At 41.2% G+C, this 27631-nt stretch overlaps 1 protein-coding gene across 2 annotated transcripts; it reads right to left on the bottom strand.

The window, feature by feature from the left end:
- Window positions 1-2559: 2559 nt before the first annotated feature.
- On the bottom strand, window positions 2560-26296 carry MED6 (mediator complex subunit 6). Of its 2 annotated transcripts, none has more exons than XM_056547188.1 (8): window positions 26233-26296; window positions 18272-18431; window positions 16771-16862; window positions 14063-14145; window positions 11316-11424; window positions 7522-7637; window positions 3143-3170; window positions 2560-2904 (listed from the first exon to the last, which is right to left on the bottom strand). In XM_056547188.1, the coding sequence occupies exons 1-8, from the start codon at window positions 26258-26260 to the stop codon at window positions 2777-2779; spliced, it is 744 nt and encodes a 247-aa protein (XP_056403163.1). In that variant the 5' UTR covers window positions 26261-26296; the 3' UTR covers window positions 2560-2776. The 2 variants fall into 2 exon arrangements, with proteins under 2 accessions (XP_056403163.1, XP_056403162.1); XM_056547187.1 differs by having other exon boundaries at window positions 26152-26285.
- Window positions 26297-27631: the final 1335 nt, after the last annotated feature.

Here is a 27631-nt window from a genome sequence, read left to right as displayed (position 1 = left end):
AACAGTTCTCAGAAAAATGTGGTGTTTGTTGAGAACAGACTCTCTTTTCGAATCAGTTGTAATTTCTTGATAAGTAGACTTAGGGTTGTTAGGTGAGTTTTACAGTAAAACCTAGGAATTCTACTTCCCTTGAAGAGGTCAATACAGATTTTTCCTCAGGTTGATTCATAAACCTAGACTGGTCAAAAGGGAGAGAGTCCACTGGAGATGACAATTGAGAAGAGTCTGGGATTGAGCCATAAGCCATGAGGATATCGTCTAAATATATAATGAGGCATACACCTCTGCTCCTGAGTAGGAATACCACTGGTTTCAGTAACTTAATGAAGCACCAAGGGGCAGATGATAGGCAGGATTGAAGGCAAGTGAACTGTAGTTTCCGGTTTTTCCAAAAGAATTGGAGATAATGTTGGTGAGAAGAGTGAATTGGTACTGTGAGGTAGGCATCATTCAGGTCTACCTTTACTAACCAGTTGTTTTGGATTAAAAGATCCTGAAGAAGATGGATTCCTTCCATCTTGAAATGATGGTATGTAATGAAGTCATTGAGAAGTCTTAAATTGATGACCGGACGGTGACCGCCATCTTTTTTCTTCACCAGGAAAAGATTGCTCACAAAGCCTGTAATGTGAAGTGGGGCTGTAATAATGGCTCCTTTGGATGAAAGATCTCTTATTTCTGAAACTATTAATTTTTTTGTCTAGAGTTGAAAAACAAATTGGAAGAGGAAAAGAAGATTGAATTGGAGGAGCTATGAATTCTATATTGTAACCTAAGACAGTATTGCGAATCCAGGAATCCGATGTTATGGACTCCCATATGTGAACATAATGTTTGAGTCTTCCTTCTAAAGGAAGAAAATAGAGGTCTTCAACTTACCTGTATAAAAGGTCTTTATCTGGTATAACCACAACCTCCTCTGGGTCTCCAGGATCTTCATCTATCGGGGAAGAATGGTGTCAGTTGAAATGTAGGGGTAGTGAATGTGGATCTGAATTGAAGGAGCCTCTGGAATAGCCTCTGAAGGAGGAGGCTCAAATTCGGCAGTAGCTAAATTAGCCAGTTGAGGATCTAGTTTCATGAGTATTGGTCTTCGCCTTTCAGCGGTTAGAGCGGCATTAGCGTTGCTGAAGACACAAATAGCTTGAGCCCAGCCACGTAGTACTGATTTATCAATTGGTTGACCAGAGGATATAGATTCCTCAGAAACATCTAGAATCTTGGTAAGGGGGCCTAGTATGTCCAGAAATTTATCTTGTACATTTTTTAAAATTTTTTTTTAAGAGATTGAGTATTTTACTAGAACCGTGTCTAACTCTGGTGTGTATGCAGCTTTATCTGGGAGAACACTCCGAACGGAGTTTACTCCATTAATTTTTATCTAGTGCTTTCTTTATTCTTACTGGGAAATATTTAGCAATTTGAGGGTGTGGGATCCATTCAGAGGATCTAGGATGGATTATATGGTCTGGATCAAAATATGGTTTGCCTTGGCTGTCAAGGACCACTGGGCTTAAGTTATAGGATAATGGATCATCTGGGATATCAGAAATTTCACCCTCTTCATAATCAATATCATACCAGTCATCATCAGAGTTATCAAATTGAGGGTCAGAAGATGACGATATTACGTATGAGTCCAGTTTTGCCCTTTTATTGGCTTTCTTAACCCAACTTTTCGAATCTTCCTCACGGGTAGAGGGTCTAGGCTACTTGTGTAAGACGGCAGTTTCAGGGCCACATGACTTATGTGGAAAATCACAGTAATCTTGACCCAACCTGTCCTGCATGGGAATGTTTTTAAGGGTATACTGGTCATCATTAAAAAAACAAAGTTTTTTAGCGCATTTACTGGCTCTAAAACCCTTACCCATTTGTTTAGTAGATCTGATCATCCAGAACAGCAGACGGAGGTCCCTTCTGCTGCCTTCCACTGGTTTTCTGCTCTGGTCTGCGATCGAGCAAACCAGAGCAGAAGATACCACTGAACAGTATTAGCAATCGAGTGATTGTTATAAATAGTCCCCTATGGGGACTATTAAAGTGTAAAAATAAGAGTAAAAAAAGTTAAAAAAAAAGAAAATGTGAAAAAAATTGTCCCATTTTCTCTATTTCACCCCCAAAAAGTGTAAAAAAAATATTTTATATACATAATTGGTATCGCCACATGCGTAAATATCCGAACTATTAAAATAAAATGTTAATGATACCGAACGTAAAAAAAAGTCCAAAATAGCTGCTTTTTTATAGCATTTTTTTTACGCATTGATCACGACATCTGAGGGGTTAATAGCACACATCAGTGTGATCGCTGATGTGCGCCGTTACTGGCGGGTCCCTGGCTGCTGATAGCAGCCGGGACCTGCCGAGCATGTCATGTACCATCCTGGTGCGTTAAGTACCACCACACCAGGACATACATTTCCGTCCTGCGTCATTAAAGCTATTCACCCACACTAAAACTCAATGCATTGGGTTTAGCGCAGGTGAACAGGCTGTCCGTTTCCCTTTAATACTGAACCAATACATAATGACAGAACAACAATTTACACAAGCAGAGTAAGTCACATAATATAATAAAAATTACAAAAGCAATGCATTCACTTTCTCACAGAACCATAACACAAATATTCCCTTTACAAGCTAACAGGGTCAGCATCTATAGCTAATAACCATGGTGCATGTATAAAGCTATTTACAATGTCCACATATAACAGCAGGAACCTTCTATTCCCTTTAAAGGGTTCTCAGGAATAGAAATAAAAATGTGATCAGTCTACTGCAGCCGCATTCTCTTCTCTGGAGGACCTTTTGGGTTTGTTCCCTGAGGAGCTTTAACCGGTTCCTTCTCTTCTTGTTTTATGGTTTCGGCCGGTTGCTCTGGTTCTTTTTTTATCTGCTCGACTAGAAGCAAAATAAAATGTATGTTAATACTACGACCTGTATGTAATTGTAGTCCCATTTGACTCCTACCGGCCTGGTAACAGAAAGCCCCGCTCCCACAATGGCTGGAGGTTGCAGAACTCCCACCATCCAAAAATAGGTGAATAGTTGAAAAATGTATGGAAATGATGGAAGAGACAAATTCATGAGCTATATATTACACACCCACACACCATGAACGGTGTGAAGAAATACTTACCAGGTACTGGTTTCTCTCCAGATTTTTGCTGCAACATAAATAAAAAATAAATAAGCCAAACCATAAAATACACTTTTCTCTACAAATGTAAAAAATTTGACATTGAGACAGCTAAAGGAAGCCATGTTATGTTACTGTTGCTTTAAAGAAGTATTCCAGAAGGTCAGTGTTTTTGTAATACACGAAGTTTGTCTTGTTAAAAGACATAAAAGGAACTTTCTAAATTGTATTAATGTGGACATGGACTTAATTATTACCGTACTTTCCTACATGAAAAGTCAATAGGGTCTGCAGCAGATTTTCAACAGCCAAAAATCTACTGCGGACATCCAGCAGTGACCCCGCCCAGGAAACACGATGTGAGTTTGTAAGGAAATAAACACATGTGAACGTACCCTAAATGCATTTATTATGCTATTTAAGCAATGTTTATTATCCTCAATAGTACTGGTGAAAACTATTCGCTTTGATCCCAAAATCTTGCTGCTGTAAAGTTTGTGTAACCCCCTCACACAGCTGGCTGTGCTGCTGCTTCGGACACAGATCTGACAGCTCTCCTGGTTGTGTCAGCTCTCCTGCCTTCTCTTAGTGTTAGAGATAGCAGCATGAAGGAGCTATGTCTAATTACACAGGTGATTATAAGCAGATATAGCCCTGTATAACAGGGCCATCAATCCGGCGACGAACAAGCAAACGATTTGTCCTGACCAGTTAAAATATCATAGTTCGTTAACTCATTTGGGGAGATTTATCAAAGTTGTCTATGTCCTGCATCAATATAGACCAAACTACAGAGGGTTAGGCTATTCTATTGTGCGCCTAATTTATCAAAAGTCGCACGGCTCTTGATAAATTCTGTGCACAGACTTTGAGATCTATGCTTTAGACTATATTTAAACCTCCTTCAACATGGTCTTACATTTCGGCGTACTTTCAGCCGATGCAAAGTCACTTTTGATAAATTCAGCACCAATGCATTTTTCTGTCTAAAATAGACTAGAATGCCTCATGTACTAAAAATCCTCTAAAGCAAAAGTTTCAGAAAAGTCGCACATATTTAGACTGCTACTTTCTGTGCGACAAATTTAGACAGGAAAAACCAGTCTAAATCCTTTAATAAATATCCCCCATTGTATGTAGAATCCAATGAAACCAGCAGCATCCTGGACACACAGACAACAGATCCAGCATATATTATTGGGATGGACATGTCCACATAAGAAACGATAGAACCTAGATGCAGGCTGCAAACTGAGTATCAGGTCATTCGAAGATGAATGAAGGATTGGACATCACAGCCTTGAATTTAGTAGTTACCTTGAATGTAAATTACAATACAATTAATTTCTTCTATGTAAAATGTTTTCATAGCCTTTAAAAAGGTGTACTCCGGGATAGAAAAAGATGTATCCCCTATACACCGCACAAGGCAATGGCCAACACTCCCCTCCATGCTTCTCTATGGGATCTCCGGGTCTCCCATTGAACTGCATGGAGGGGACGGCTTTGTGTGGTGGTCAACAGACTCCATATAGGAGGAGAGCCAGGGCACCATGCGGAAGATCGTGAGGGTCCCAGCAGTCGGACTTCTCCTGATCTTCCCGTTTGTAGGATAGGGGATACATTTTTCTATCCCGGAGTACTCCTTTAATATATACTGAGGAAACAGTGTAATATCAACTTTATAACCCAAGATAGACGTGAGGATTATTAAGTCATAAAATGTTCATCACGCTCTACTCTGACAAGATCTGCGATTTCAGCCGCTATTTGCCATACAAATTATCTGCTGTGAGTGCACATTGTTCACTAGCACTTCTATATATTCTTTTAATGGTAGAAACATCACAAACGCACTCTAGAGATTGATGCTACATCTGCATCTTTCCACAGCTGCCACAAAGAAGGATGCATTGATTGAGAAAAACCATTTAACCGACAGGTAGAAAAAGGAAGGCCTGAGCAAATATTACTACAATGTTTTCCCAAGCTGTGAGTCTCCAGCTGTTGCAAAACTACAACACCCTGCATGCAACAGCTGGAGACACTGTACTACAACCTAGAGTGGTGAGAGGGTGTAAGAAACGGCTTCCTCAGTTAAAGGGGTAATCCACCATAAGATGATTTAAGAACGTACCTGCCAGACAGTAATGGACATGCTTAGGATGGATCTGTGCTTATTTTGGGGCTAAATGACTATTTTGCAAGATAGTTTCCTTCTTCAACTACAAATCCCATAGTTCCTTGTCTGTAAGTGTGAAGTCACTCTCCTCCCTCCCACACATCAGCCACCTCATCAATTTTAACACAAATGAGCTGCATTCCATTCAAAAGAAGACAAGTGTTTTCTAAACAGGGTGCCTCCAGCTGTTGCAAAAATACAATTAGTTGCAGAATGATCTCTCAACCACCCAGTGGTTGCTCCACCCATTGAAGCTGAACAGGCCCTGTCATCACCTTACTAGTGATGTAATGTCTCGGCCGCACTGCAACCTAAGAAAACCTGAGACAACAGTAATGTTGTATGCTGTTAAAAATAAATATTGGGGCGAATATCACAGAAGAATTGCGAGACCACCATCACACACACTTTAGTATGAACAACATTAACTTTACAGCCACTGTAGAATTTAGTCTCACCCCCCCCCCCCCACACCCCCACCCCCTCACAGCGATCACTCCTATCAGCTAGTCAAATCTGACTAGCTAATGGCAGCATTTCGCACATAAAAATCCTGAGCAGCGTGGTGTGTGTCCCAATCACGGAGATCAGGACACACAAAATGCTCTTCCAGCAGTCTCCAGTGTCCCTTACCTGTCCCCCTTCCCCTGGTCCCTTACCTGTACCGAGCTGCCGACGCTGTGCCCACCTGCATGCTTCACTTCCGGGTGAAGCAAGAGTAATAATTATTATATTTTTTTTTTTGTAAAGGAGCTGTTTAGTTGTACAACAGCTCCCCCTAGTGTTCTAAACCTGTTACTGCATCTTTTGTGCACTAGACACTAGGGGGAGCTGTTGTACAGAATAAAAAACTAATTATATACATACATACACACACACACACACACAAATATTCCTAAAGGATATAGCTATCGGGCTGCAGCCGTAGCTAATCAGGAATCATTGAATAGCATTGCAGTGCACAATCAATATTAGCATTTAAACATTGGAAATAGACCATTATTTTAAACCACAATTGTTTGTTGTGAATAACTAATAAAAGGAACAATTTTAAAAAGGTATATGGGAAATATAGGGTATTAGTGGATCACCAAAGTGATCTATAGAAAATCTGACAGTTCTGATCATCCCTATTTTCCAGGCGATCGGGTCACCAGAGATCCGATCAGCCCGGATTATAGCCGATCTGATCTCAGGACCCCCCCAGGGGTGGTGCCTGCTGAATGATTTCGGGATCGAAATTCCCACGGTGTACGGGTACGCCCTTGGTCCTTAAAGGAAATCTGTCATCAGAATCACCCGCACTAAACCTGTTACACGGGCTTGTAGTGAGGGTGATCCTGATTAAAACGCTCCTTACCTGGTTAAAAATGGTTCAGCGCTTCTTAAGATATCTATATTTTTAGTTTTCTGTTATTCCCTGGCTTGGGACTCAGTGGGAGGTGTTATCATCTGGGACTCGGCCACACGTCATTCTAGCTGGGCGGAGCTGCCGCCCGGCTCATGAATATTCATGAACTTATCCTCCTGGTCTAATTCTTCTTTCTCGGTCTGTTTGTGAATAAATACACCTTCCGTCCCTCCCTTCCTCCCACCCCCGGCTTTTCCCTTATGCAGCCCATCTTCTTACTTGTATAGGGCCGCAGCTTGAGTGAAGTCGGGGGGAGAACGCCGCTTCCGGGTGTACGGAATGCGGCGCATGCGCGGCCCTCCACACCAGACCAAGAAAGAAGAATTAGACCAGGAGGATAAGTTCATGAATATTCATGAGCCGGGCGGCAGCTCCGCCCAGCTAGAATGATGTGTGGCCGAGTCCCAGATGATAACACCTCCCACTGAGTCCCAAGCCAGGGAATAACAGAAAATTAAAAATATAGATATCTTAAGAAGCGCTGAACCATTTTTAACCAGGTAAGGAGCGTTTTAATCAGGATCACCCGCACTACAAGCCTGTGTAACAGGTTTAGTGCGGGTGATTCTGATGACAGATTTCCTTTAAGTACCAGGGCGTACCTGTATGCCCTTGGTCCCCAGGTGGTTAAGGAGGTCAATCTCACACAGCACAGGGCGATAGAGACTGTCACAGTGTGGTATCCATGGCAAAAGTCAAAACATATTCAATACGAAACAAACGGGTATGCAGGGATTTACTTCTTAACCGTTTAAAACTTTTTTTTCTGATGTGTTTAGAACTTACTTGAATAAATTTAGGCGGAAACTTTTGCCGAAGTTCCAAAAGTAAAGCATCTACCCTCTGTCTCTGGAAAAAGGAGCTGGCTTCTTCCTTCTTTTTAGCTTTTGGTTTAGCTTTATCTGTAATCGAGATACAAATATGCAAAATGAACCTACAGTAAAAAAATTGCGTGCATGTTAAAATCCCTCAATATACTTGTATTATTACATTGGCTTAAAGGGGTTATCTACCATAAGATAATTTTAGTACATACCTGCCAGGCTATCTGGGTATTTCCTGTTGAAGTTTGGTCTCAAACTACACATCCCATACTTCCATGCTTGTAAGAGTGACGTTACATTCCTCCCTCCCAAACATCAGCCACCCCATCCATTGCAGCACAAATAAGCTCAAAAGATCAGTGTTTTCTAATCAGGGTGCCTACAGCTGTTCCAAAATTATATCTCTGTCACTCCACCCATTGAAGCAGGACTGGCTCCCTTTGCACAACTGACTAGTATCGCCAGGTCTTGATGCACTGCAACCTGGGAAATCCCGAGACATGAGTAATTTTGTATGCTGTTAAAAATAAATATTGGGGCGAAAAGCACATACAGTGGGGCAAAAAAGTATTTAATCAGCCACCAATTGTGCAAGTTCTCCCACTTAAAAAGATGAGAGGCCTGTAATTTTCATCATAGTAATACCTCAATTATGAGAGACATGATGAGAAAAAGAAAATCCATAAAATCACATTGTCTGATTTTTAAAGAATTTATTTGCAAATATGGTGTAAAATAAGTATTTGGTCACCTACAAACACTCAAGATTTCTGGCTCTCACAGACCTGTAACAACTTCTTTAAGAATCTCCTCTGTCCTCCACTCGTTACCTGTATTAATGGCACCTGTTTGAACTAGTTATCAGTATAAAAAAAAAAAAAAAAAAAGACACCTGTCCACAACCTCAAACAGTCACACTCAGAACTCCACTATGGCCAAGACCAAAGCAAAGCTGTTGAAGGACACCAGAAACAAAATTGTAGACCTGCACCAGGCTGAATCTGCAATAGGCAAGCAGCTTGGTGTGAAGAAATCAACTGTGGGAGCAATTATTAGAAAATGGAAGACATAAAAGACCACTGATAATCTCCCTCGATCTGGGGCTCCAAGCAAGATCTCACCCAGTGGTGTCAAAATGATCACAAGAACGGTGAGCAAAAATCCCAGAACAACACAGGGGGACCTAGTGAATGACCTGCAGAGAGCTGGGACAAAAGTAAAAAAGGCTACCATCAGTAACACACTACGCTGATAGGGACTCAAATTATGCTGTGCCAGACGTGTCCTCCTGCTTAAGCCAGTACATGTCCGGGCCCGTCTGAAGTTTGCTAGAGAGCATTTGGATGATCCAGAAGAGGATTGGGAGAATGTCATATGGTCAGATGAAACCAAAGTAGAACTTTCTGGTAAAAACTCAACTAGTCGTGTTTGGAGGAGAAAGAATGCCAAGTTGTATCCAAAGAACACCATACCTACTGTGAAGCGGGGGGGTGGAAACATCATGCTTTGGGGCTGTTTTTCTGCAAAGGGACCAGGACGACTGATCCGTGTAAAGGAAAGAATGACTGGGGCCATGTATCGTGAGATTTTGAGTGAAAATCTCCTCCTTCAAGCATTTCAAGGTCCTGGAGTGGCCTAGCCAGTCTCCAGATCTCAACCTCATAGAAAACCTTTGGAGGAGTTGAAAGTCTGTGTTGCCCAGTGACAGCCCCAAAACATCACTGCTCTAGAGGAGATCTGCATGGAGGAATGGGCCAAAATCCAAGCCACAGTGTATGAAAACCTTGTGAAGACTTACAGAAAACATTTGACCTCTGTCATTGCCAACAAAGGGTATAAAAGTATTGAGATGAACTTTTGTTATAGACCAAATACTTATTTTCCACTATAATTTGCAAATAAAATTCTTTAAAAATCAGACAATGTGATTTTATGGATTTTTTTTTTTCTCATTATGTCTCTCATAGTTGAGGTATACCTATGATGAAAATTACAGGGCTCTCTCATCTTTTTAATTGGGAGAACTTGCACAATTGGTGGATGACTAAATACTTTTTTTTGCCCCACTGTAAGAATTGCAAGACCACCGTCACACACAGGTACAGACACAAGATTATGAACTACACTAACTTTGCACCTCTGTAGCATAGTCAAAAAAAATCCTAGAATACCCCTTTAAAGGGGTACTCCAGTGAAAAACAAATGTTTGCAGATCAACTGGTGCCAGAAAGTTATACAGATTGGTAACTTCTATTTACAAATCTTAAACCTTCAAGGACTTAGTTGCTGTATGCTCCAAAGGAAGTTGTGTTGTTCTTTTCTGTCTGACCAGTATTCTCTGCTGACACCTCTGTCCGTTTAAGGAACTATCCAGAGCAGGAGAGATTTGCTTCTGAACATGTACTAATGTAATACTGAGCATGTAATGAAACAAGAGACAGTAAAGGGAATGCTTAAACCAACAGACACGGCTCCGAGCATTTAAATTACTTTTATTCTGAAATGGGGTACATTTATTAACAAAATGCATGTTTGTAAATTGATTTTAATAGTAATTCTTAACAGTAAAGTGGATTTGTCATCAGAATATGGTGCACAGTATAAGGACAGACCATACAACATTAAAATATAATTTTGACATTTGGCTAATATGAGTTATCATAACATACACCCAATAATTTAGACGTCCACTGTATTCATGAGGAGTGTGCTGCCAACCCCCAAGCCCCCTCCCCGCCTGCCTGTAGCAGCGATTGATGGCTGCCTATTGTATATCACTGTGTGGAGAGCAGGAGGCCTGTCAGCACATATTGTATAAAGTAAGGGCATGGCTTTATACCCTGAATCCGTACACACCTCTCATTATTTAATCACCCTCCAGAGCCGAGATATCAGAGTTTAAAGACATGTAAATTAGGATTTGGAGACCACTGGGTGATCTCCTCAGATGCTAGATTACAGTGGAGAGGTGGGGATTACAGTGCAGCCTAGTGGTTGTAGAGGTGACCAGTGCACTAGCAGCCAAGGGAAATACCCAGTTGGCTTCAAGGCCTAATTTGCATATCTGATATAGCAGTGCTCTGATAAGAGGCATGGTCAGATTCAAAAGCCCTATACAGCTATGTCCTTACCCTAAGAACCTGCCGACAGGTCCACTTTAAGAATACAATGTACTCAAAACTACATGTCTGGTGTATTTTCTGATCTCACCTGTTAATCAAGTTTCAAAATGTATATTTTTAAAGGGGTACTCCGGTGCTTAGACATCTTATCCCCTATCCAAAGGATAGGGGATAAGATGCCTGATCGCGGGAGTCCTGCCGCTGGGGACCCCCGTGATCTTGCACGCGGCACCCCATTTACAAACTGGGTGCCGCGTGCAAATCACGGGGGTCCCCAGCGGCGGGACTCCCCCGCTCAGGCATCTTATCCCCTATCCTTTGGATAGGGGATAAGATGTCTAAGCACCGGAGTACCCCTTTAAGCCATTTTGTAAATATACTTTCAAGATGGAATTACTTGGATTCAACATACAGACTGAGTGACGATGCAGAGGCAATCCAGGCCCCATATTTTTAATAGCTCCAAATTTACACAGACAAGTAATAAATGTAAGATCGGTGTGGCTCCGACACTGGGACCCATAAAGATCTAAAATGTAACACTCATCCAGTTTTTTATATTTAAATTGGGAAAAGCCCATAAATATAAGTATTTTCTCCAATCACTGTTATGTATAATTATTATGTATCATACCTCTTTCCTCTTGGTCTTTAAAGTGCCACCAGTAGCCTTTAGAGGGATGATACCGACAGTAAGACATTGCCTCATCGAATGCCGACTGGATCCCATGAATTGCCGTTAGCTGAAAAATCAGATGAGAAATCAAGATTAATGTTCCAATTTTTGCCTTTAGAATATAACTGTATAAGAAATTACTTCTACTGGGTGGGCATGTATTTTCAAGAAGGGGCATGGAATGTGGGGAGGGTGTGGCTTGCAAGCCGGACTGGCATTCACCAGGAGATGCAGAGCGGGGCTTGTGGAGTAAGGTACCAGAAGTCCTATATACTTGCATGGGGTAGGTAAGGGTTAATTTAACTATTATATATTTTTATTTGACATATAAGTAACATGTGACCAAGTATTATAGAAATATCTTCAGCCATACAGACGTTATGCTAGAACATACTTTTCCCATAGATTTGCATTGGACTTTAAAACAAAAACCCCGCCCGACGCAAATGAAGGTAGGTTAGGGTTAAATTAACTATCCTATAGTTTCAGTGGACATAAGTAACATGTGACCGAGTATTATCGAAATATCTCCAGCCATTTGGAAGTTATGCAGTAACATATATTTCCCATAGACTTGTATAGGACTTTAAACAAAAAAACCCCCGACACTCACAAATGGGGGTGAGTAAGGCTCCTTTCACACTATATGTTGCTCCGTTTAAAGACCTGTTATAATGTCCCATTAAGAAAACTCTTAAAACGGCAGTAACAAAATCCCATTCAAGTCGATGGGATTTTTTGATTATCCGTTATCACCCGTTATGAATAACGGACGTTATTTGTGACTGGAGAAAAGTAAGTGCATGTAACGTTTTCTCTCCTGTCACAAATGACGTCCGTTATTCATAACGGGTGATAACGGATAATTAAAAAATCCCATCGACTTGAATGGGATTTTGTAACTGCCGTTTAACGGACGATTTTAAGGGTTTTCTTAACGGGACATTATAACGAGTCTTCAAAACGGAGCAACATATAGTGTGAAAGGAGCCTAAGGGTTAAATAACCTATCCTATGTTTGTTGTTGACTTATAGGTAACATGTTTTATTGTTTGCAAAACAAAAAATAAAGAAAATATTAAAAAGGAGCAACAACAGTCAGACTAAAAACTCGCTGCTAAGAGTTTCCACAATACAATAAGAAACAGTATGGGGGAGATTTATCAAAACCTGTGCAGAGGAAGAGTGGTGCAGTTGCCCATAGCAACCAATCAGATTGCTTCTTTCATTTTCCACAGGCCTCTAAAGAGGCCTGTGGAAAATGAAAGAAGCAATCTGATTGGTTGCTATGGGCAACTGCACCACTCTTCCTCTGCACAGGTTTTGATAAATCTCCCCATAGGAGGCTAGTTCATATTATATTGTGATTGGTTACATAAGTATCCATCACATTGTAAACAAATATATAGGGGCATAAAGTCCAAATATGAGCAGCACATGTACATTTCAAAATAAATATTCAAGTCAGGAAAGGAGACACCCTGAGCATACAAGATGCACATAGAATGTCACATGTGGGAATATATCAGACAGGACCCACAGAGTAAGACCAGATAAACACCGGCGAATACTTACCTCCGGGTCCTCAGGATAAAATCCTAGATGAACTGAACTGTGGCCAGGCTCCTTACCTGTACACAACGAGTTATCCCTACGCCGTTTCACACAGAGTGTGCTTCTTCAGGGGACACACTGTGTGAAACAGCGTAGGGGTAGCCTCATACTGTTTTACTTATGTAAATTGTATTGTGAAAACTCTTAGCAGTGAGTTTTTAGTCTAACTGTTGTTGCTCCTTTTACATTTTTCTATATTTTTTGTTTTGCAAACAATAACATTTGTCATTATTCTATTATATGTGTTTTGGTGTCCATTATTAGGGTTTTCAGCATTGGTGTTAGACACTGAACCTTTTCTTTGGTTCTACATTTATGCCCAATTTTTTGGTTAACTTATAAGTAACATGTGTACCAAGTTTTATGTTAAAGGGGTATTCCAGGCAATATATATATATATATATATATATATATATATATATATATATCTATATATATCTATATCTATCTCAACTGGCTCCGGAAAGTTAAACAGATTTGTAAATTACTTCTATTAAAAAATCTTAAACCTTCCAATAGTTATTAGCTTCTGAAGTTTTCTGTCTAACTGCTCAATGATGATGTCACGTCCCAGGAGCTGTGCATGATGGGAAAATATCCCCATAGGAACTGCCCAGCTCCCGGGACGTGAGTCATCAGAGAGCAGTTAGACAGAAAACAACAACTCAACTTCAGAAGCTAATAACTATTGGAAGGATTAAGATTTTTTAATAGAAGTAATTTACAAGTCTGTTTAACTTTCCGGAGCCAGTTGATATATAAAAAAAAAAGTTTTGGCCTGGAATACCCCTTTAATATCTTCAGGCATTTAGAAGTGATGCTGGAACATACACACAAACACATTGAGTTTTATAGATTATACTATAAATATATATATTTAGAAAGCAATTCAGATAACATTAAAATTACATTGCCTGTACTACTCTATTAGCAAATAAGTAGAGGCTGTGACAATAGTTGCCGAAATACCAGCCCTCTCTCCTCCAAATAGTACACTGACATACCCAACTAAACTAGGTCCAGGATTTAACATAAAACCCTGCCGTATTAAAGTCCCAGTATGATGGGATTATCCACAAATTCTATCTTACTGTTCTAGAGTTGATGACCGATCCGAGGTCTGGAGCCTGGTAGATCACGCCTGCTATGATGTAGTAGTCTGCCAGAGGTATAGCTGCAAAGAGAGTTTTATTTATCAGCTTTTATATATTTGTACAGATATGGCATTACTTGTGTGTATATATTGCCTTGTTAGATAGGCACCAGCATAATAAATGGATGTGGTTAATATCTCCATAGGTCTTCATGGGAGTAAAAAATATTAACAGGGTATTTGTAGAGGATAAGATATAAGATATCTGATCGCGGGGGGGGGGGGGCTGGGGGAGGGTTTCCAGCCTCTGGGATCCCCCACGATCTCTTTGCAGCACCTGGCGTTCTTAACATTATGTTCAGAACACTTGGTGCGGGCGATGATGGTCGAGTGTCCAGAAACTGGACACTCAATACTGATCAATATGGCCATGTTGACACGGCAGAATGTCCGTGCAGAATTCTGCATGAATCGTCCGCATGGACATTCTGCTGCAGCGCAGTCATACTGATTTCAGTGGGATTGTGCTGCACTGTTCACGATGTTTCTGCTACGGAAATTCCAATTCTGGCATCCGCAGAAAGAATAGACATGTCTATTCTTTCTGTGTATTCTGCAAGAAAATGCATTGCCATCTATGATACAATGCGTTCCTGAGCAGTCCTAGTGGTGGAGCAGACATTCCACCATGTAAACATAGCCTTAGGGCCCAAGCAGAGGAAAACATTCACCCTGCTCTCTGTCACATGGTAAAGAGCCAGGAGAGCGTTCACTTAGCACACACTACCTCTAGGCTCTAACTAGCGATCGGTCGGGGTCTGAACACTCAGAACCAAACCAATCAAAACATTTGATATGTCCTGACGACATAACGACTGCAGGTATATTTCATGTGTGTCTTTAATTCCAGCCTAGCAGAGGATCTATAATTTTAAAGGGTACCTTTCATAAAAAAAAAAATTTGATATATTAAAGATTAATGTATGCAGAATAACTTTTCAATTGCATGTTATTAAAAAATATGCTTCTATTAAAATTTTCCACTTAAAAAAAATGACCACTAGAGGTCTCCCTACCAGTCCTGGCCGCAAGCCCATTTTATAGATTTCAGACTCATGCTGGAGTATTAAAGAGTACCTGTCATCATCTAAACTTTCCCTGATCCCCCTTCCCATCTGTCCCCTTCTCTAACTATGCCTATCCCTGTGTTTATTGAGGTTTAAAACACTGTGGAAATACCTTTTTTTTTAATCCCTCTTCATTAGCTCAGGAGCACTGTCTTTCTGAGGGGTGGAAGGAGGCGGGTCCCAGCAGGCATGATGTCACATGAAGCCTGGCTGGGACTCTGCTTCTGCCTGTCTTCCTGTATGCTGCTCTCCCTCTGCAGCAGTGTTTCCCAACCAGGGCACCTCCAGCTGTTGCAAAACTACAACTCCCAGCATGCCCAGACAGCCAACAGCTGTCCAGACATGCTGTGAGTTGTAGTTTTGCAACAGCTGGAGGCACCCTGGTTGGGAAACACTGCTCTGCAGTGTGCATACAGACTAAGTACAGGTGAGGGATGGCAGCCTCTGTCTCTCTCTCCTGTGTCTCTCTGCACTAAAAAGTCAATGCTGAGAACCAGGGGCTGAGGTAGCAATTACAGAGGCAGTAATTAAGATGAATGTCAGGGGGGGGCACAGAGCAGGGAGTGCAGTGAGATAATACAATGTATAAGATAACGTGTGGTGAGGGGCAGGGAGAACACAGAGCAGGGGGGAGGGGGAGGTGACTGGCTGTTATATGAGAGGCATGTGTAGGCTTGTAGCTCACAGGCTGGGAGCGAGTTCTGAGCTGAGAGTACTGAACTTCCGGTGGAAGGACCAGAGCCCTTCAGCATTAGTCCTAAAAGCTGTACCCTTACTATGAAAAGCATAGGATGCTGCTTGCAGACCAGGCATAGAAGAGTGACCCCTAGTGGCCAAAAGTATAAAATGAAAAAACTGGTATAAATATTAATATTTTTTAATGAAGATATATTACAATATCTCTTCATTAATGATTATGAACAACATATTAAAAGTTTTTGTTGATGACAGGTACTCTTTAAATCTCAGACTGCAGCCGGGACACAAACAAGCTTAGCTGGCAGCTCTGAATCTTCTCCTCTCTGTTTACAACTGCATGTGCAGAGAGAAGAGAGATCGGAGCTCAGATATTAAAATGAATGAGGGCATGCAGTAAAGCAGAGTCAGGAATATGCTCTGCTATGAGCACAGTGCTGGCTCCTGCCTATCTGATTGACAGGCAGGGAGCAGTGCTGAGCTTGTCTGTGTCCTGTGTCTGAGATTTAGGACTCCAGCATGAGTCTGAAATCTATAAAAAGGGCTTGCGGCAAGGACTGGTAGGGAGACCTCTAGTGGTCATTTTTTTCAAAGTGGAAAATTGAATAGAAAGAAGCCTATTTTTTAATAACATGCAATTGGAAAGTTATTCTGCAGACATTAATCTATAATGTATCAAAAGTTTTTTGATGAAAGGTACCCTTTAAAAAACTGGCATATACGCTATGACACCCCTTGCCAAAGTTGTGACAAGTTGTCCAGTCATCTAGCTTTTCCATAAAAAACAAATATGCAATAGTTGGTGTTTATACCCACAATAGTACCTTAGATTGAAGTGAATGACTGTAGACTTTACAGTATTCTAAATCCAATACATACTTACCCTGTGCAGGAGACTGCCTCTGCTGCTTCCTTATGATGAACAATATTGGCTCTTGTGCATGCAGCAAAATATACTCCACGCCAACCATTTGACTAGTTCACAGACATAAAACATAGTTAGCATTAGAATGAGGTCAGTATCAGCAGTATATGTATATCAGGAACCCACCTAAATACACTAGTGCAGTGTTACCCAACCTGTGGTTTTCAAGATGTTGCAAAACTACAACTTCCAACTCCAAACGGCACAGGTTGGGGAGCACTGCACCAGAAAATAACATCCATAGCAATTCCCGTGTTATCTGAATTATTCCCTTTAACCCTTGAAATATATATTTATTTTTTTTTTTTAAATAACTTGTATGGCTATAAGAAGCATCATATTACTTATATATCATCCTGTAGACCAGCAGAATTATTCCTTCTGGAACTATAAGAATAATTAGCAACCGTGTTCTATCAGTATACGCCCTTACTCCAGTGTTTCCCAACCAGGGTGCCACCAGCTGTTGCAAAACTACAACTCCCAGCATGCCTGGAGAGCCGTTGGCTGTCCGGGCATGCTGGGAATTGTAGTTTTGCAACAGCTGGAGGCACCCTGGTTGGGAAATTCTGCTACTCTGTCCAATCAGGGCTGACAGCATCAGACTGTAAAGGAACATGCCTATTTAAAGGGGTACTCCACTGGAAAACATTTTTTTTTTTTTTAATCAACTGGTGCAAGAAAGTTAAACAGATTTGTAAATTACTTCTATTAAAAAAAAAATCTTAATCCTTCCAGTACTTATCAGCTGCTGTAGACTACAGCATTTTGAATTTCCTTTCTGTCTGACCACAGTGCTCTCTGCTGACACCTCTGTCCATGTCAGGATCTGTTCAGAGCAGGATAGGTTTGCTATGGGGATTTTCTCCTACTCTGGGCAGTTCCTAAAATGGACAGAGGTGTCAACAGAGAGCACTGTGGTCAGACAGAAAGGAAATTCAAAAAGAAAATAATTTTCTGCTGATCATACAGTACTGGAAGGATTAAGATTTTTTTAATAGAAGTAAATTTACAAATCTGTTTAACTTTCTTGCACCAGTTGATTTAAAAAAAAGAATATGTTTTCCAGTGGAGTACCCCTTTAACAGGGAGAATGGTAACATCCAATTTTAAATTTATCCAAAAATATTCAGGGGGAATAACAGAATGTAGTTAGGAGATTAGATGCTCCAGCATTGTCATTTCATGTAGAATACAAGTAATAAAGCAGACATGACTGAAGTGGTAACAAGTCCTGTATAATTGTTGTAGGACATGATGGTTACCAAAAATGGATTGACTGTTACATTATGTTTTAGGTTATTGGCAGCTTCATGGCTAAAATTGTTGGTTCGGCCACAGTCAGAAGGCTCTAGCAAGGGACTTATATGTTCTGTACGTAGTACAGAAAAAAAAGTTTGACAAAAACCAATAATAACCCAGGATCATCTAACGATAATACGGTCCCAGCAGAACTTACTTTAGATGATCTAGAGTTAACCGCTGCATTTTAACAACTTCATTATTGCAGGTCCTATCGTAGAACGGGTTACTCCTCTCCGAGAAATAGTCAAGGACAGTCCCGGTATTTAATATGGGGATCCAGGAGCTGTCAACCCAGGAGATGCTGAGTAAGTTATCTGTAACAATAAAGCAACAAAGATCAGCACAATATATAATTTATAAACTTTTTTTTTGTTTTTGTTTATATAGTGCAGCACCTATTGTACCCGATGTGGCTTGTATGAGTAAAGTTATACTTTGGATGTAAATCCATCACTGAAATGGTACTGTAATGCTGCCTACATTTCCCATGAATCCTCTTGACTTGGCAGAGATATTGGGTGTGGCGTTTGATCATTGCACCTGGTCATCAAAATAGGCTGCTGGTGCTGGACTTCACCCAGGAGAACTCATTAGAGGGGAATTCATATCTGCAGCTTTGATGCATTTTCTTATTCAAAGTGTGTTTTTTAGATAAATCTTGCCATGAGGTGAAACTGATTTGACCCATAATCACAATTGAGGTGACTTATGAATATCAGAGTCCTTTAGGGTGTGCTCGCACATTGAATTTTTACTGCTGTGATTTTCCAAAATCTTGGTACAAATGACATTTTTACCACGATTTGCACAATTGTGGTAAGCAGCACCTTTTTTGCCACGATTTTGGGAGAAAAATTAAATAAAATTTACTCTTACCGGTAATTGTTTTTCATTGAGCCCACAATGGCACCCTTGGAGAGACCACCTCCTCATCCTCAGGACAGGAAACAGGAACCAATTTGCATATAAGGATGGAACCGGCCCCTTCTTCCCAGTTCTTCAGCAAGTATCAAGGAGCCAAACTAACAACTTATTGTAATCACATAATATCTCCTAATGAACATAATAGCAAAACTACTAAGAAAAAAAAAAAAAAAAAAATTATATATATATATATATATATATATATATATATATATATACTTATTTTATTTTTTACATATATACAAGGGCAGGTATTTATGGGTGCCATTGTGGGCTCAACGAAAAACCAATTACCGGTAAGAGTAATTTATGTTTTCCCTATCGCCCACAACGGCACCCTTGGAGAGTAGATTAGGTTAGACTATATTCGGGGGGGGGGGGGGGGGGTCTACTGCCTGAAGAACCTTTCTGCCAAAAGAAAGATCCTCATCAGATTAAGTCTATAATGCCGAAAAAAGGTATGAGGGGAACTCCAAGTAGCTGCCTTAGAAATTTGTTCTAGGGAGGCTGAAGCCCTCTCTGCCCAAGAAGTGGCTACTGCCCTAGTGGAATGTGCTGTAAAACCCACCGGTGGTGGAACACCTGCTTCTGAATAGGCTAAGTGAATAGCCTGTTTGATCTATCTGGCTACCGTTCTAGAAGAAGCCGTCTTCCCCTTGTTTATACCCTGAAACTGAAGGAGGAGTTGGGGAGACTTTCTCCAACTATTTTTAGAAGCATCAAGGTAAGATAACAGACATCTTTTAACATTTAAGCAATAGAAACTTTTTGCCCCTATTCCTTTTTTGGTTGTTTGACCTATGTTTGGGGTCATTGTCCTGCTGGAAGACCCAAGATCTCGGACGCAAACCCAGCTTTCTGACACTGGGCTTTACAGTGCGACCCAAAATCCATTGGTAATCCTCAGATTTCATGATGCCTTGTACACATTCAAGGTACCCAGTGCCAGAGGCAGCAAAACAACCCCAAAACATCATTGAACCTCCACCATATTTCACTGTAGGTACTATGTTCTTTTCTTTGTAGGCCTCATTCTGTTTTTGGTAAACAGTAGAATAATGTGCTTTACCAAAAAGCTCTATCTTGGTCTCATCTGTCCACAAGACGGATTTTGGCTTACTCAAGTTCATTTTGGCAAAATGTAGTCTTGCTTTTTTTTAGGTCTGTGTCAGCAGCAGGGCTGTGTAGTCTGTAGATAAATGTTCCAACTCCAACGTTTTTTGTACTTCCGACTCCCCTGTATAAATATGCGAATGTATTTATAAAACACTTACAGTTGAATCCAAGAAGCTGTTCCACCAAGTTCTTCTAAGCTCTTCTAGCAGAGAGAGGTAGTTGGGCAGAAGCTGCTGCCTTCTTTTTGTGTGCTGATCTGCTGCTGAAGATAGGGCAGTGGGAGGATCCAGGTAGTGGCATTTATTATAAAACATGATTTCTCTAGTAAAATCCCATAGTCATGTTTAAAGTTTAAGCTAAAAATCGGAGTTTACAAGTTTTTATAGCCTTAGCTGAATGGCAGCAGTTTTTCTAATGGTCTACAGCTTCAGTCTTGAACTATTGACCCTCCATTCCCTTCACTTATACAAGTGTCTCTAGTCCTGCAAAAAACAAATTTACTTAATCCCTTATCAGTGAGAGGCTAGGTTACCCATGGGTTCCCTGTAACAGCAGAACACAACACTATGGAAAGTATAAGTATTGCCGCTCCTAATTGTGCGTTGCGTGCCATACAGTGAAGCACATGAAAAGCATGCTTCTTCACGGTCACTTAACGTGTTCGTTTTGCGATTACGAGAGGCACTGCATGCATTGGTCTTTATTCTTACAGTAGAGAAGTCATTAATTATAACTTTGTGAATTGGGACATTTAAACTTGCTTTTTTTTATTCAAATCTAAATTTAGTAGGAGTCTGAGTCAGTGCATTGTTTGCCAACTCCAGGTACCCAAAATTTCGTCCGACTCCAAAGCACTGGTCAGCAGTGGGGTCCTCCTAGGTCTCCTGCCATAGTTTAATTTCATTTAAATGTCGACGGATAGTTCGCGCTGACACTGATGCTCCCTGAGCCTGTAGGACTGCTTGAATATCTTTGGAATTTGTTTGGGGCTGCTTATCCACCATCCGGACAATCCTGCATTACACCTTTCATCAATTTTTCTCTTCCGTCCACGCCCAGGGAGATTAGCTACAGTGCCATGGGTTGCAAACTTCTTGATAATGTTGCGCACTGTGGACCAAGGTAAATCTAGATCTCTGGAGATGGACTTGTAACCTTGAGATTGTTGATATTTTTCCACAATTTTGGTTCTCAAGTCTCTTCTCTTTCTGTTGTCCATGCTTAGTGTGGCACACACAGACACACAATGCAAAGACTAAGTGAACTTCTCTCCTTTTTATCTGCTTTCAGGTGTGATTTTTATATTCCGCACACCTGTTGCTTGTCCCAGGTGAGTATAAAAGGAGCATCACATGCTTGAAACAATCTTATTTTTCCACAATTTTGGAAGGGTGCCAATAATTTTGTCCAGTCCAGTTTGGTGTGACATTATGTCCAATTTGCTTTTTATCCTCCCTTTTTTGGTTTAGTTCCAATACACACAAAGGGAATAAACAAGTGTATAGCAAAACATGTGTTACTGCAATGCTTTTCTGTGAGAAATGCTTCATTTTCTAGAAAAATTTCAGGGGTGCCAACATTTACGGCCATGACTGTATTTATGGTGATCCTGAAAAATTGGGACATGGTAGTACGCTTCATTTAAATCCAGGGTGACCATGTAACAGTTCTGGCTAAGGTTCAAGATTGCAGACTAAATCGTCTCCATGCGAAACCCATCATATCTCAAGGAGCAATTGAGCAACTTTAAATTTATTATGGTACGAAAAGAGCCATTTGGCTTGCTTACCAAATACAGGGTTGAGTAAAATCCCTGTCTTCTCTCTTGTACTGGAACCTGAGCCAGAACCTTCTTGTCTAGAAGGGGGAGAAAAACTTCTTTCTTGAGTGCAGCTTGCTTTTCTGGATGTGAGTGGAGATCTGTAACTACAGATCTGGAGTAATTTTCAAACCATGCTTTATTGTGAAGGACCCATAGGCTTGCAGATATCTTCTCCACTGAGGATAGAAGCGGGATAACCTGCCTCCCACTGGGAACCTCCAGTCATTGCTGACCTAGTTTTTTAGCAGAGTCAGGGGTGGTAAACATAAATCCCCTGCCCTTTCTCTGGCCTCTATAACCCTTGGACTTGAAGGACCCTCTACGTATGCCCCCCCCCCCTACCCCAAAAGAGCTTTCTATTGGGAAAAAGGAAAGGACTGAAAGGAAGTTCTTTTTTCTATCTGAGGCCTTCTCAAGGACCTGATCCAATGCTTTGCCAAATAATTTCCTTCACATGGAACTTCCACGCCTTCAGCCAAAGGGCTCTCCTGGCTGAGTTTGACAAAGCTGAAGCTCTAGCTGAAAGCCTCAATGCAGCGGCGAGTATAGGTATAGACGCAAAAAGTTGATCCCTAGGGGTACCATTTTTGATTTTGTTCTCCCTGAGGGATCTAGCCACAGAAGTTGTTGCAATGATCGGCTTAAAAGACCCCGCAGTAGCTTCCCATGTCTTTCTCAAAAACCCATCTGCTCTTCTATTCATGGGCTCTTTCAAAGACCCCATGTCCTCAAAAAGGTAAAGCAGCTTTCTTAGCGACCTGGTGGGACCTATCCCAATTTACACAGTCCTCCTGAAAAGGATATTTCCGTTTGATAGAAGATGGAACATCCGCAAACCTTTTGTCCGGCTTCTACCATTCATTTTTAATAATAGTGGTTAAAGCATCATGCACTGGAAAAGTCGCACGCTTCCTCGGAGCCAGACCGTCCAACATGAGGTCTTGTACTGATTTTGGTTCTATTTTTTCCTCACTATTCATTGTAGCTTTCACAACTTTAATAAGTTAGGAAATAAGGCTCCACTCACATTCATCTGCTCCAGATTCAGACTCAAATAGTTCACCTTCCTCTGCATCATAGACCTCTAAGTCATCCAAAACAGCTACAGATGAGTGATCAGACTCCTCACGCCCCTTAGGGCCCGGCTGCTGAGTAGGCCATGAAGACATGCACGTATTTCTTCTCTAATGACACCTTGCATACTCCTAGTGAAAGCAGGCGACATCTTCAACAATTTTTTTTAATGCATATGCATTCGACACATCCAACTTCCTTCTACATAACACACATTCTCTACTTTTAGTTTTAGCTTTCTTTAACCTTAAAAAAAATAGAAACAAATGTCAGCAGGCTGCAGCTATAGAAATAAAAATGGGACACCGTCCCCTTACCCCGCCATTAGGTACAGTCTCCACAATCGTGGCCGGGTCCACACAATCGGCGCGGGTCACAGGCTCCATAATGTAAAAAAAGACTAGAGCTGAGCCTTCTCCTGTACTTCTAGGAGAGATGTCTGGACTGGCTGGCAAGGGAGAAGGGGCCATCCGAAGCCCCAAGGAGTATGTCGGGACCTAATCCCCCCCGGCAGCCGCAGCAACCGAAAGGATCCAGGTCCCACTAGTTACAGGGGGTGAGAGGAGTCGGGAGCCACGCGTCGGCAGGGAGAAGTGCACCAGGCTTGCGGTACGGCCCCCTGAATGAGGACTTACGCTGCAGAGGTACCCGTAAGTTCAAGTCTGACTGGGGCCCCCACAGTCCCCATCCTTAAATACTTACTTACTTCCATAGAACGGAGATCCCGTCCCATTCCTCCACAGGACAGGAATCAGAACTGGGAAGAAGGGGCCGGTTCCATCCTTATATGCAAATTGGTTCCTGCTTCCTGTCCTCAGGATGAGGGGGCGGTCTCTCAAAGGGTGCCATTGTGGGCGATAGGGAAAACAAAGAAACGCGATGTGTGAACACAGCCTCAGGTCAGGTTCATATCTACCATATAGCCTGTTTCCATAGACATAGCAGCAGCTTACAGATCTGGGTGAGGAGGGGGTCTGTGAGCTAGCAGGAGCAACTTAACAGGTGATAATGTCATCTAGAGCTGCAGCTAATAATTCATTTTATCGATTATTCGATTTGTTGGTCTAGCTCTGATACCTGTCTCCAAAGCGTGCTCCGGATCATCTGTTTCTTCCTCTGTTCGGACGCCGGGCAGAGCTTCATGACGTCACTGCTAGTGTCAACAAGCTCCACGGGGCGCCCGAACAGAGTAAGTAACAGGTAAACCAGACCTCGGATCGGACTCAGGTATTGTAGGACGGCAACAACTAATTGATTAATAACCGATAAATAAATCATTAGTCGCTGCCCTAATGTCATCCTGTAATTCACAGAAAGTCACCTGACCCAGTCATTTAAAAAACTTGACGTGGCCCAGACATGTCAAAAGTTGTGATCGCACCACTTCTCCCTCCTAAGACCCTCTGCGATCGGGAGTTATAAGCCGGGGAAGTGCGAAGCATAGCGCTTCCATCCCCCGACAGTAGATCTGAGCTTTTCACTACATTACCTTATGCAGAGAAAATATCGGCTTTGACTGACAGCCGAAAAGTGAGGCCCACTCTGCTGCAAACTTCTCTGGCTTATAACTCGCCATTACAGCAGGTCTCGAGAGGTTGATGCGGCGCAATCACAACTTTCAGCATGTCTGGGCAACATGTCAATAGTTTTTTTAATGACAGCAATGCTTTAAAGGGGTACTGCGGTGGAAGACTTATTTTTTTATTTTTATTTTTTTTAATCAACTAGTGCCAGAGAGATAAACCGATTAGTACATTACTTCTATAAAAAAAATCTTTACCCTTCCAGTACTTTTTAGCAGCTGCATTTAGGTGTTTCATTACTGTACCTGTGTCATGCGATCTGACTCACAGAATGTTACATGGCTTAAAGGGGTACTCCGGTGGAAAACTTGAATGAACTGATGCCAGAAAGTTAAACAGATTTGTAAATTACTTCTATTAAAAAATCTTTACCCTTCCAATACTTTTTAGCTGCTGTATGCTACAGCGGAAATGTTTTTCTTTTTGAATTTCTTTTTTGTCTTGTCCACAGTGCTCTCTGCTGACACCTCTGTCCGTGTCAGGAACTGATCAGAGCAGGAGAAAATCCTCATAGCAAACCTATGCTGGACAGTTCCTGACACGGACAGAGGTGTCAGCAGAGAGCACTGTGGACAAGGCAAAAAAGAAATTAAAAAAGAAAAACATTTCCGCTGTAGCATACAGCAGCTAAAAAGTATTGGAAGGGGAAAGATTTTTTAATAGAAGTAATTTACAAATCTGTTTAACTTTCTGGCACCAGTTCATTCAAGTTTTCCACCGGAGTACCCCTTTAAGCCATGTAACATTCTGTGAGTCAGACTGGTGATCACATGACACAGGTACAGTAATGAAACACCTAAATGCAGCTGTGTTGGAATAAAAAAAATTGAGCTGTATGAATAGCGATTTTGCGTGCGCACGATGAGTGCAAAAAAAAAAAAGTCATAGTGACAAGTCAGACGTTAGTATCAGTGTGGGGTACGAGTGCTGAGACCACCACCAATCTCTGCTCTGTGCATCTGAAGCAAACGGTTACGGATATACACTGCAAGGCTACGGGACTTCTCTCAATTGTGTATTCTAGTCGATGTGTGTAGAGCAACTGGCCGGACATGCTGGGAGTTGTAGTTGAAGTAGGCGAAGGCCTGAATCCTGGGGTGCCCCCAATGCTGAGAAGCAACTCACCATACAAATCAATTGTAAACAGTCTACTGATGGGGATTGTTGTCCTGTGTCTGGGCCCTGTTATGGGGGCACTGTGACTTATGTCTACCAGACATAAAGCTGCCTGACAGATCCACTAGATCTCCTCCTGATCCTATAGGACTGAGCAGTGTTTTCCAACCAGTGTGCCCCTAGCTGTTGCAAAACTACAACTCCCAGCATGCCCGGACAGCCAAAGGCTGTCCGGGCATGCTGGGAGTTGTAGTTTTGCAACAGCTGGGGGCACACTGGTTGGAAAAGACTGGACTAGGAAATCCAGAAAGAAGGGCACACTGGAAAAAGCAGCAGCACAGCACTTCACCCCTTGTACACATCAAGTGGCAAACACTAAAATGGTAAGTAGTTACTTACCTCTGATATCCACAGCCGCCATGCTGAAACGCACACAAGAGCCGCTTCCGGATAGCAAGAAACAATAGTGAAAATACCTGCCTTTTCCGGTGTCGTCACTAGCGGCCATTTTGTCGGAGACAATCTACTATGCAGTATAGTGTGTCATGTGACACTATTAGCGTCTATAAAAGCAATTTTTTTTCCTTACTCTTCCGCTTCTATGTGCGCGGCTAGAACGAGCAGATTTCAGAGCTGCGGTTAGAGCGTCCTCTGTATGTTGGAAGACTGCAGGACGGGCAACATGTAAAAAAACTGCAATCCATAAATGTTTATGTAGTTGTAATGTAAAGACAGATGGTCGGTAAGACTGTCATCATGAGGTGAGTTTATTGGGGTCTAAAAGTTGTATTTTGAAAATGGCGCCATATAATGTATTGCTAAATTATGTTCGCACAGCCCTTTTTTGTTTCCATTTAATTAAAGGGGAACTCCGGACTTGCCCTTTAAGACATTTTTTCCCCGTGAAAAGTAAGTATATGTTTACTTATGTTATGAAAAAAGAAAAACTGACTAAGATATATTGTTTTTTGTTTTTTTTTAGCACACAATAGCGTGGCTGACCATGTTTTCGTTTACAGCAAAATTAAAAGGACTAGAACGGAAATAATGTGAAAATGTATGGAAAAGTTAAAGCCATGGGGGGGGGGGAAACTGGAGTGTTTTTATTTTTTATTTTTTGCTATTTTTTTCAAGAGGAAAAAAAAAAAAAAAAACATTTTTTTTAGATTGGAGTTGTTTTATGAATGTTTAACAATTTCAATGCTGGATGGTCTCGACATTTTACTAAGAGAAGGGGAAATAAAGATGGTCTCCTAGGTAGACATTAGCTATGATGGCGGAATCCAGTGGAAAAAAATCTGCTTAGAAATTCAGTCCCATTGTTTTTTTTTTATGGGATTCTTCTGCACCATGCACATGGCGGAATTTTTGCAGCAAAAACATCTAAAAAATTTTCAATCACTACTGCATCCCTTTTTTAATTTTTAATTTTTTTTTGGTACTTAACAAATTTTGAGTACCAAAAAAGAACTGCCAAGGTGCAATTTTTACACAAATGAAAAAACGCCAGAAAAAAACGCCTGACGCAGGCAATGGCACTTTTTCAGGTGTGTTTTTTTTTTTTTTTTTTTTCAAACCAAAAAAGCCAGGACAAAAAACCAAGTAGAAACTTAGCCTTAGGGTGCCTTCACACGGAGTAAATTAAGAGGAATTCCTCTTGAATTTTCCGCTCCAAATGAATGCACATCTCCTCTGCCCATTGACTTTAATGTTATTTCTGCTGTCCTGTTCACACTGCGGAAATTCTGCTAGCAGAATTACGAGGCTTAAAGGGGTACTCCGGTGAAAACCTTTTTTCTTTTAAATCAACTGGTGGCAGAAAGTTAAACATATTTGTAAATTACTTCTATTAAAAAATCTCAATCCTTCCTGTACTTAT

Source organism: Hyla sarda, chromosome 11 (assembly GCF_029499605.1).
Source record: "Hyla sarda isolate aHylSar1 chromosome 11, aHylSar1.hap1, whole genome shotgun sequence".
NCBI classification, from domain to species: domain Eukaryota; kingdom Metazoa; phylum Chordata; class Amphibia; order Anura; family Hylidae; genus Hyla; species Hyla sarda.
Note: the sequence above shows the minus strand (reverse complement) of the source record. Positions and strands in the feature narration are given on the sequence as shown.